Here is an 11,825-nt window from a genome sequence, read left to right as displayed (position 1 = left end):
CATTCATCAATCGTGTTTAATCGGCTATCGCATTTTAGCCAATCGTTTACTTTTTTAAGTTTTTGTATCTCATTAGATTACACTTACCAACAAAAAAAAAAAAAAAAAAAAAAAAATTACATGAATCTCTGTTGTAGTAACTTATGATGTCTAGGTTTCTTTTAATCCATTTTCATCTTCGCTTGAAAATCTTTTGACACTATCAACTATTCTTCAGAATAACGCGGAGGGAATTCTTTGCACACGCACAACCCGTGCTGCAATTGAGTTTGCCTTCATTACTTCTAACATCAAGAATTATTGATTTCTGGCGATTTTCACCTTGGTGAAACCAACAACCACCAAAAACATTTGTAACACACAAATAAATAAAAAAAATATTATGGTTCAGTTCGGATTTAGATATATTGTAGCTGCAATATAGACCGTTCTGCCAATTAATTACCCGATTTTGCTGAAATTTTAAATAGTGGATAGTTTTAAGCCTCCCCACATCCGACCCAAATATGGTTCAAATCGAACGATATTTAGATATAGCTACCTTAAGACCGATCTGCCGGCACAGTGTCCCGTAAAAGACGTATTTATTATCCGATTTCGCTGGAATTCGACACAGTGACCATTCGACCATAATATGATCCAGATCAGACTATATTTAGATGTAACTGCCATATACATATGTAGATCGATCTTCTTTAGGGTCTTCATTCCATAAAAAGCAGATTTATTGCCTGATTTCGCAGAAACTGTGACTTGTGTAAAAGTTATCGGCACCTGAATCAAATATGATCCAGACCAACCCCTATTTAGATATGGCAGTGGAGTTATAATTGAATAAGTGATTAATATATCCATGTTGGTGGGTATTCAAAGTTGAACACGTTTTAGCTGGTTTGTTTTTGCTGTTGCTTTTTTATTACCTACACCACCACTGTGGTATAGGGTATTATAAGTTTGTGCATTTGTTTGCAATGCTAATATGGGGAAGAGCTAGACCCATTGATAAGTATATTGTTCGACTCAGAATCACTTTCTAATTCGATTTAGCCATGTCCGTCTGTTCGTCTGAGAGTCCATGTATTCTTGTAATCAAAGTGCAGGTCGTATTTGTAGCCCAATCATCATGAAATTTTGCACATATCATTTTTTTTTTTTGATTTTGGTAAAAATGAGTTCAGATTTAGATATAGCTGTATCGTGCGATTTGCACTCAAATGGTCGTAGGAGCAACAATTTTCAAAATCGAAAATTGTCAAAGTGTGTATTACTGTGAAAATGGTAAAGATAGCTCAATTTTTTTTTCAAAATTGTGGTAGCTATTTGGTGCAGGAACTGACACATCGGCGATGACATTTGATCAAAAAGTCAGAGCTGAATTTTACACTGATTGCCAACACAGTGCAAATGTCTTTTGGAAGTTGTATTTATGGCTTCGAATGGTATACAACGGCAACGGCTCTTGCTGCTGCTCCGTGTGCTCAGGTTCACATTAACGACGAAAAGTACCCAAGAATAGAGCCGCCTTGAAAAATTCTAGCGAAAAAATTTCTTAAAATTCTTAGCAGTGAGATTTCTGGAATAATTTTTAATGTCTTGTTGCTTTTGATGGTTTCATAAAAAAAAACAAATTTATGACAGGTTCTATTTTATGCCAAAATCGTTAAATCCAGCTTCCTTCGCTAAATGGTCATAAAATATTAAGAAAATGATTTTTTTGTTGTAGAGGCTTAGGAATTAAAAAGATTTTTTTTCAAAAATTTCAAAACAATCTTCTAGTCATCCATTACATACTGCCAAGATGTACTTGTATCTCTAATATCACAGATAGAGCTTAGTCTTTAAATAAAGTTCCACTATGTATGTTTTAGTACCAAAATGAACTAATATCTAAAAAATCTTCTAGTCGCTCGGTACATAGTGCCTAGATAGACTAAAACGTAAAAGTATGAAATGGTACCAAATACGGTAAGGTACTTCTTCCGTTTTCATTACTGTTTCTACCCATTGCTATATCTACCCTTTTTATTTCACATATTTCGTACCATTTTTTGGTACTTTTTGTTTCTAATTGTCCAAAAACTCTTTTGGCGTACCAATTTAGGTTGCCATAGTGTCTCAAATTCCAAAACTCAAAGCTCTAGCTCAATTAACGAACAAGGTACCAAAAAGGACCAATTGCGATACTAACCGTACCATTTTTTCCACTTCCAGTACTATTTTACGAAACTTTTGTAAGCAAATCTTATTTTTTAGAGACGATCTTTAATTAGAGCCCAAAATCATATTTCTAGCGCCATGCGTTCACGCTGGGTAAAAAGTCACTATTTCGTACTTTTTCGTACCTAAACGTACGAATATCACAAAACCCCGTCTTATCGCGGGTCTTGGGTTGTAAGCCCAAGACCCACATTCGTGCAAAATTTCATGACTCTAGCTTTAGCCACTTGGGTTGGAAAATAATTAATAAAATTTTAAAATTTAAAATTTTTTTATACAAATTTTGTCTTTAGAAGAAATTTAAAGAAATTTTGTTTTAATACAATTTAATACAATTTCGAGAGGGGTCCGGCTCGTGTTGTCATAAATCATTAAAATTTTATTAGATAAAATTTGTTTTGTTACTGATGTGCAAGATTTCATTAAAATCGGTTCAGATTAAGATATAGCTACCATATATATGTTTCGTCCGATATTAACTTAAATGGCCGTAGAAGCTTAAATTTTCAACCGACCTGCACAAAATTTGACATGGATTGTTTTTTTACTAATCCTAACATATCAGATTTGGATATAGCTCCCATATATATGGACTTTGATCTGCGACCCTTTAAATTATATACAGATGTTCTTAATTATCTTGACATTCGACGTCGATTGAGCAGTGTCCGTCGCTCACATTAGCATTTGATGGAATGAAGTCATCTGCTTTATATTTTGTAGGTCGTTGGGGATTGCAAATAGGAAATTAACATTTGGATGTAAATAGCTTATTAAGCCCCTAGAAGCTCCATTTGCTGAAAACATTAAAATATTGTAATATAGTGTTACAAGTTGTATCTATATGTATAAACTATAGATGCATGTACAATTTTAATAAGTCTGCATGAACAATATCGCCGGCCTCTGGATGTTTTCTCAAATGTGGTGAAAATGCATGCTACCGTTACGCTTCAGCAACATCCAACTCATCTGTAGGCATTTGAACAAATGAAATTATTCTTTATCAAGTTTAGTCTAAGAGCTGCATACGACAAAGCACAATCAAGTTAAAAACAAACAACAAATATCGTTTAAAGAAAGTACTCGAGGGCAAATGTTTCATCTAGCGCTATTGTTTATAACTTGTGGTAATGAAAAATTTTTTGAATTTATATGCGGATGGGTTCTACGTGCAAGTGTAAAAAACAAGAAAAACGCATTAAGTTCTATCTTACCCAAATTTCGTCGAATTTAAAAGAAAACCCATCATTTAGTTGATCGGTCTATATGCAGCTATATAAAATTATGGTTCGATCTACACAATACCTTACCCTTACATCAAAACGCTCTTTATTGCCCGTTTGTGGCAATATGGTCCGATTCATATCATATTTGATAGGGATGTCGCGGTGTCTAATACAATCACTTTTCCAATTTATTGGGTTGCCCAAAAAGTAATTGCGGATTTTTTAAAAGAAAGTAAATGCATTTTTAATAAAACTTAGAATGAACTTTAATCAAATATACTTTTTTCTAAAGCAAGCTAAAAGTAACAGCTAATAACTGACAGAAGAAAGAATGCAATTACAGAGTCACAAGCCGTTGAAAAAATTTGTCAACGCCGACTATATGAAAAATCCGCAATTACTTTTTGGGCAACCCAATATAACGAAATCGGTTAAAAAATGGGCATTTAATGGAGCCACAGCTTCAAATCGTCCTTTGGCGGTGGGTATAGAAGGAAACATTACCTCTGTTGGCGTACTCAAAAAATGTGCATAAAATGGGCCACAAAGTCGGTCGCATACTTATATTATTAAACAAATTTATTACGGGCCAAACTTTTTTTTTGCAAAACATCAGTTTCAGCTTTTTATTGCATGTAATGCCCGCATTAATATTCAAATTAAAATGTGAATATATATGAATGAAAAGTATATGTAGTGACATACATACCGAGAAAAAAACATATTCTGGAATGGTTTTTAATTCATAAGTATATAGCGCTGTGAGTTGTCTCAGAAGAAGGCATCCTACTTGAAATTGCTGCATAGTCTTTCGAACGAGTGTGATACTAAAATAGTGAGCCGAGTATTCTTTAGTCCTGGCGATACCCACTTGGTTTATAATGGTGTGTGGGGCGTGATAGACCGTATTAAAGGGTGTCGGTAAAAATGGTGGTGAGTCCGGGAAACGGCGTTGCAGATCTAATGGCATTCCTAGTGTTCCGGGTAGGCATAGGTGTGGGTTCTGGTTCTGAAACGGGTGAGCCTGTAGTTTTTAATTTAGACAAACTTTTTTCATATTCATTACTCGTAACCCTGGTCAACAAAACGAATAAAGTGGAGTGTTTCCTCTGAATTTTATTAGAGTTTTTTTTCTCAAATTGGAGCGTTATTTCCAAATCCAGCAATAGTTTTCTCTAACAGCTCTTGTTTTCGAGTTATTGCTTAGGGGCATAACTATCGATTTTTTCCAGATTTTCGTTTTTCTGTACACTGCACCCAGAAAAATTAGTCTGCTAACGTCAGCAAACACTGTCTGCTGATATTAAATTAAAAACTTTAAACTTTTGACTAAATCCATTGAAAATTTTTGAACTTCTAAAAAATAATGGCGACATTGCCTATATAAAAATAAAAAAATGCCAATTTTAGGCATAATTTTTTTGTTTAAAAGCATAAATATAATAGTAGTGGATATTTTATATGCTATTATTTAAGTTCGATAAATGGATGTTTTCAGATGGGTTATTAAACAATCCGTATCACATTTCGAGCAAATATGTTCAAATAAATACGCATCACAAATTACAACATTATTGCAAAATAGTCAAAATTTGACGGGAGCTATATTTAATTTTAAACCGATTTCGAGCAAACTTCGCAGATTATGCGGTACTCGTCGAGAAAAGCGTTGTGATTTCTATGGTATTGATCAGTGATGTCCAGAGTCATAAGAAAATCCTTCCTGCCAAGTTTCGAGAGAATTGATAAAAATATGAGCGTTTTATTGCAATATTTCTCAAAATCAGATGAACATATACAACAAATCGGACGAATATATATCCCTATAGCTATGTCCAAATATGAACCGATTTCAAGCAAACTTTAAACAAATTGGAACCGATTTCCATGAAATTCACCAGTAATGACGAGAGTTATAAGTAAATCTTTCCTGCCATATTTCGAGAGAATCGGTTAACATATATATGGGAGCTATATCCAAATACAAACCGATGTTTCCCAATTTTTTTTAGGCCGAAAAACATGCCCGTACCAAATTTGAAGACGATCGGATGAAAATTGCGACTTGTAGTTTGTACACAAATTAACATGGACAGACGGACAGACAGATGTGTTGACCAGTGTAATGGGTAGACAGACTTACACATAATGAATAAATTAATAACTTTTGCTTAAATGTATGTACTTAAAAATTTTACCTCTTGGCAGCAATTTATTCGAGCCAGCCGCGGGCTCCAAATTCATTTTTATAGCCACCACCATAGGATAGGTGGCATACTAATCCTGTCAATCCATTTTCAACACCTTGTAGTATTGATCTGAGACACTATAAACTAAATATATTCTTGATCGTTTTGGCGTTCTGAGTCGATCTAGCCTTATCCGTCCATCTGTCCGATTGTCGAAATCACAATAGCGTTCTAACGAATAAAGATATCCATTTGAAATTTTGCACCAATACTTTTAAATGATGTACGTCGTTCGGAATAGCAAACGTGCCAAATCGGTTCAGATTTGTCCCTAGAGTCCTCAATTTTCACCCGTTTTGGCTAAAATTTGGCATAAGGCTTTTGTTCTAACTTGCCAAGCATGATCCGAATCGGTCTATATACTTAAACGATCCCCGGATTTGACTTCTTGAGACCATAGAAGCGGCAATCAATTCTTTACGAGTATTTGATTGTTACAAAATAATTCAAATATGTGTATTTGAATTATTTTGTTACTGAGTTAATTAGGGTATATTATTAGCGGAATCTATGGTGGCGGGTTCCCAATATTCTGCCCGGCCGAGCTTAGCACGTTTCTACTTGTTTGAACATAATGGAAATCCCTTATCTATATACTAAAAGTAATTTCTTTGTCACAACATTAAATTTTGTTATTATTAAATCCTTTAATTTCTAGTGATATTCATTCGCATGGTCATAAGCTCGACTAACTCACATGGCCAAGAATAACTGCTTGAAACGTATCACACTGTAGTGGTCAAACTTAAAAATCAAATGTGCCATTTCCATTTGGATTTAAGTTTGACGCTACAAATTATCTAGCTACTCTCGCCTTGTCATCTCGAGTATCATTGGCACTCAGTATTTAACTAAGAGCCAGTGCCACCTGACTCCTCACTGAGACTCTCCTCTCGAAAATCGCTGACTACCCGCGGCCGCATTTGCAGCTACTCCGCATAAAAACGGAGCTTTCCACTATCCGCAACCTGTGGACGCGCCCGGTAGCTTTCAGCTAAGCTTCCCGTGATAACGATGGCCATCACACAAGTCGGAGCTCAAAGTTCCAGCCGGTGTGGTGCTCATAGTTATCCTGTATCGGCCGGGTTTGCTGATTTCAGCCTGTTAATTTATCTGGGTGTATGAGCTGTAGGCCCAACAGACGGAAGGTTAGAGAGCAACACTACGACACTTATGATAGCATTAGCCACGCTAGAAACGTGTTGTTCAATTAAATCTTTCTATTTCTGCTCATTCTCATTAGATCAACTCACTCTCCCTTTGGGAGAAACAACGTATAGGCTAAGTGTACCAGTAGTCGGCAGTTTATGAATTTTGCCGTTTTCAATCCATCCCCTTTTTAGGTACAGTTCCAGTAAATTTTGGTTGGCACAATTCGAAATTTTGTTCTGTACCAAGTTTTAGCTTTTAATTTTAAGTCGCTGCAGCGTGATAATATATCGGTAAAAGGACATATTTTCGGATTTTTTCGCCAGGATTCGAGCCGGAGTCGACCGGAGTCGATTTTTTGAGTTCGAAGTCGGATTCGGACTATTGAGCCAAAGTCGGGGTTAAGCATGCTTTACCCGGCCCCGAACCGCTTTCCGACTCCGGTTTAATACTGCGACTTAGACACCGACCCCGGGTCGGAATCGAGGGCTAAACTCCGCAGCCCTGAGCAAAAGTCCGAGAAGTTTTAAAAGCTAGCCTAAAGGAAACACACTTGAAACCAGCAGTAACACCATGTATTCTGCTATACATATATCCAAAATAAAACCTTTGACATCCGATTATTTCGAGGATTCCAATTATTAATGAATTATTAATATTTCGAATGTCTTAAAGAGCAAAGCGAGAATCGGCGTTGAGAAGCAAATTTTAGGCAAGTTAGGCATAAAATAATCTTCTTAGGGCCTTAATAAGTCAAATTGGGTAATTTAAATCGGATCAATAAGATTTTTTATAGGATCCCATATAAATATTTTGAAGTGATACCAATGGAATGACGAGATTAGTTGTTGTTGTAGCTATTTGTTGTGTTCTATCTTTCGTCTGCTTGATTCTGTTGAGTGTCCAGATCCAGGAATTCTGCGACTAAGATGTGGTGCGTAGAGAGGGATCTGGGTCTGAGTGGTCCCTGGTACTCAGACTCCTTGCTTTGTAGGAATTGAGGCGGCTGTATCTGCCGGAACATGATTGAGCCAGAACTACTCTGGTTTGCCTGTGGAGGTCAATTTCTTCACGTGCAACTGGAGGCGGTCGTTCTCCAAGGACTACATTCACCCCGTATCTATTTAACCCCTCCTACTATGCATGAATGTTGTCTAGACCCGCTTGATCTAGAGGTTCTCTCTTGTAGCGCTGAACCTCATGCTATAGGTTATGTAGATCTACTTTAAGACTTCTGGGCTTAGACAGCATGTAGTTATGTCTTCGCGCTGGTAGGATATTTGTCTCCTGATGGAGATGGTGCACATGAGAACTTAGGAAACAGCCAGTCGCAGTTCGAAGGGCGGCATTCTGACAGATCTGAATATTATTCCACTGCGTGTTACAGAGCGGACGAGAACACACTGGCACTGTATAACTTATCACAGACCGGCCAATTGCTTTGTACGTGCCCTACAAGGTTTCTTTGTCAGCACCCCAAGTGCTGCCGGCAAGTGACCACCTTGTTTCTATTTCTGACTTTATCACAAATAGCTGTGGCTTGCGTGTAGAATGTGTAAGAGCTGTCAAATGTGACACCAAGTATTTTGGGACACTAGATGGTCAGAATCATTTCTCCATCGACCTTCACAGTCAGCTCGGTATTCCCTTGACGCGTATTTGTAATGAACAATGTGGCTAAAGATTTGGTGGCAGGTATGTTCAGATATATTGCAGCGAAATATGAGGCAAGTTCGTTGAAGTAGACGTTCAACCTATCGCAGATGTCATCAAAAGGTCCGGGGCCTGATGCCATGATCGTACAATCGTCCACATATGCCGTCTTCTTCTCTATGCCGTCTGGGGGCTGCAATGGAGGATAGGTAGAGGTTAAACAGTGCCGGAGAAATCACCCCGCCTTGGAGAACTCTCTGTTTCACCCTACGGTGATTGGACTTCTTATCCCTAAATTCCACAAATGGCAGACGACCAGATAATTCACGACAAAGCGTTTCAGGCTGACGGACGTGTTGGCGATGTGCTCAAATAGTTTGGCATGGCTGACCGTGACGAATGCCTTCGATAGGTCCAGTGCCACGAGGACCGTCCTATCACATGGCATGGGCTGATTGAAGCCACGGCAAATGTATGCGGTGATGGCATGCAAAGCAGTTGTGGTGCTATGCAGTCTTCGAAATCCATGTTGATGCTCGGCGAATAGTAATTCTCCTACGGGATTAATATAACATGGCGGTGTGTTTAAACGCGTCTTTAAATTTTTAACGGAATTTAATACAATTACAGAGAATTGAAACATCCCTCAAAGTATCTTGATACCAATTATTATCTTTCAAAAAATTTTATCTCTTCATTTACATGATTATCATTAAAACCAATAATTTTGCATGTTATAGCTTCCTTTTTATTTGGCCAAATAAATGGTATACAAAATGTTCGACATTATAAAAACGACAAGGTTTGTATTCGAGCGTACATACATACGACACTTACGGTTTATAAATAATTAAGTGCAATACGTACTTTTCCATTGCAGCAATGGCGCCCAAATAGCCGTCAAGATTTATTCACACCGCAACGATTTTACCTGTGGAAATCAATTCTGCCACAACAAATATACATGAGTCAGAAATCACCTTTCATGCCTGCCCAAATTCCTATGAACTATAATCGTTACGGTTTTCCCCATATGGCTGCTCCAATTCATCAACCGGGTTATATGTTGGCATTACCAACTACTATGCAAAGACATTATCCGTATACAGCCGTGAAAGATTTAAGCGAAAAAAGGTATAAAGGTAAACTCTTCAAACATTGGATGTTGCTTTACTAATCATTCAAATCATTTATTTGGGACAGAAAACACGGGGGATATCATCATATCACCATTATAAATGCTCTGATACCAAAGCCACACTTTCCACCTCCTCCTCCTCCCACTCCACAATCATCGCAGCATTTTTCAACTTTCCAAAATTATAGGAGTAACAGACAGATATTTTTCCCACACATGAATACAAATGCACACACAGGGTCAAATATCACCAGAATACCAATAGTAGCGCAAGAACTACCCCAAAATTATCACATCGAACACCAACAGCATGATAACTTGAGAAACCCTTTCGAAAGCACTCAGGGCAAAAAGGAAAGCGAGTATCCTTGCGGTAGAAAATCAATGAATGACGACTCCATTCAAATAAGTACCACTTATTACTGTAACATTTATTCTAATTATCACCAAAATAACAACACACCGCAAACAGAAGACCTTGAAGAACATTTGCTGCCATCCACGTCACCTGCGAGTGGTAAATCTGATATGAATCTTGCCAAAACAACGCAAATGACTTTTTTGCCAACTCCGCTGCATGATGTCAGCAAGGCGATTCAACCAACGGCGATAATAACTTCACACTACACAACTTTTTTGCCATTGAAACAAAACGACAATAGCATTTTTAAATTGAAGCCGACACAGAATTCACCAGTACGAAGTGGGGCCCAACACAGCTTTTTCACTATTGAAGATGCCATAACGAAATTAACCCCTATGAACCAGGTCTTCAATAGTCCCTTGGAGGCCTATAGACATGCTAAGAAACAACAACTTTACTCTGCAAAGCCCCAACAAGGCATTGGACTTAAAAAGAATTACAACCAATCAACTCCGAAAAGCTTTTTACAAAATTTTTTTGACGACAATATTTTTGAATCTTTGGAGGCCACGGAAGACGACTTTTCTCATAGCGAAAGCCAAGAAAAAGAAATATTTGAACCATACAAAAACCAACAGAATCAGCAAAACAAAATTATCCATGGGAGAACCTACTGGCCCAATGCAACAAACTCAATTTTGGAAAATTCGCAAAGAATCGCATCAACAGAGAGTGTACCATTTAATTATTTTACCTCAACTCCAAAGAATTTAAGCAACAAAAGAGCTTTAAGAACAACCACATATCCAAATTCGATTGAAATTTTCGAGGAGCCGGTAACACATTCAACTATTTCAACAACAAGGGATTACCCAAACAAAGTTGTTGAGAACGTGTTCGAAACCACGACCACCAGAGCCAAACATACTGTACATACCTCCCCGCCGACACCATTAACTACTCCGAGCCAGCCCAAATTTAACAAAGTAAATTTGAAACGTCCTTATTTCCAAGTTCTAGCATCAGCACAAAAATATCCAAAGAGTCTACGAGGTCAAATCAAACCATTTAAGAATATCACTGCAACGTCAACATCACTCCCAATTTCAAACAGTTTACAGAAATCCCCCAAATACCGCCAGTACAAATCGAAAAAAAATAAACATCTAAAAAAACTACATCCGACAGCTACATCCACTACACAATCGACACCACTTGAAGAAACTACCGAAAAAATGAAAGCGGTAGCAGCGATTACAACCACATCTGTCTTGCCCACAAGTTTATCAACTAAATCGACTCCCACAAATCATAAGCTGCAAAGGAATGCTGCCAATGCCAAACGTCGAAATTCCAAACGAGTACAAAACGTTAGTTCAACTGAAAAATCTAATGAAGCTGTCACAAATAAAACGCGTACACAGAAAACACGAAGACGGCATAGTACTACTACCACTGCAACAATTTCATCGACGATATCATCATTGTCTACTCGAAGTTCTGCCACTGTCTCCAAATCGTTAACGAGAAAACACCATAATTCTGAGTCGAAATCAAGAACAAAGAATAGCCATTCGATGACCAATGAGGCACACGATGAAAAACAGCAACAAGTATCTCAACCCAAGGATGGTGACGGCGTTCCACCTTTGCCCATTGAAATATATTTTAAAAATAGTCATTTAGCAAAGATATAAATTTCTACACAAATCCATTGCAACCTTTCATATTTTTTTTAGAGTTGAGCAATTAAATAAATTTCCTTTTTTTTACTTGTATCATCCCTCAATTTATTACTGTACCCAAAGAGGGAAATTATTTTATTA

At 37.4% G+C, this 11,825-nt stretch overlaps 1 protein-coding gene across 2 annotated transcripts; it reads left to right on the top strand.

Moving 5' to 3' along the window:
- Positions 1-3,261: 3,261 nt before the first annotated feature.
- On the top strand, positions 3,262-11,777 carry LOC106093372 (uncharacterized). 2 transcript variants are annotated; one of them, XM_059369522.1, is made up of 4 exons: positions 3,262-3,344; positions 9,238-9,299; positions 9,378-9,631; positions 9,701-11,777. In XM_059369522.1, exons 1-4 carry the CDS (start codon positions 3,314-3,316, stop codon positions 11,694-11,696), a joined length of 2,343 nt encoding a protein of 780 aa, XP_059225505.1. In that variant the 5' UTR covers positions 3,262-3,313; the 3' UTR covers positions 11,697-11,777. The 2 variants fall into 2 exon arrangements, with proteins under 2 accessions (XP_059225505.1, XP_059225506.1); XM_059369523.1 differs by having other exon boundaries at positions 9,378-9,639; positions 9,874-11,777.
- The last annotated feature ends 48 nt before the right edge of the window (positions 11,778-11,825 follow it).

This window comes from Stomoxys calcitrans, chromosome 5 (genome assembly GCF_963082655.1).
Source record: "Stomoxys calcitrans chromosome 5, idStoCalc2.1, whole genome shotgun sequence".
Lineage (NCBI taxonomy): Eukaryota > Metazoa > Arthropoda > Insecta > Diptera > Muscidae > Stomoxys > Stomoxys calcitrans.
The sequence above is the reverse complement of the archived record's forward strand: the minus strand, read 5'-3'. Positions and strand labels throughout refer to the sequence as shown.

What these genes read in the sequence shown, in the direction of transcription:
- LOC106093372 (XM_059369522.1), top strand. Translation starts at nt 3,314, where the DNA reads ATGTTTCATCTAGCGCTATTGTTTATAACTT. An exon ending in AGCGCTATTGTTTATAACTT is followed by an intron (nt 3,345 to 9,237) that starts GTGGTAATGAAA and finishes TGCATGTTATAG; the next exon opens with CTTCCTTTTTATTTGGCCAA. An exon ending in GACATTATAAAAACGACAAG is followed by an intron (nt 9,300 to 9,377) that starts GTTTGTATTCGA and finishes TTTCCATTGCAG; the next exon opens with CAATGGCGCCCAAATAGCCG.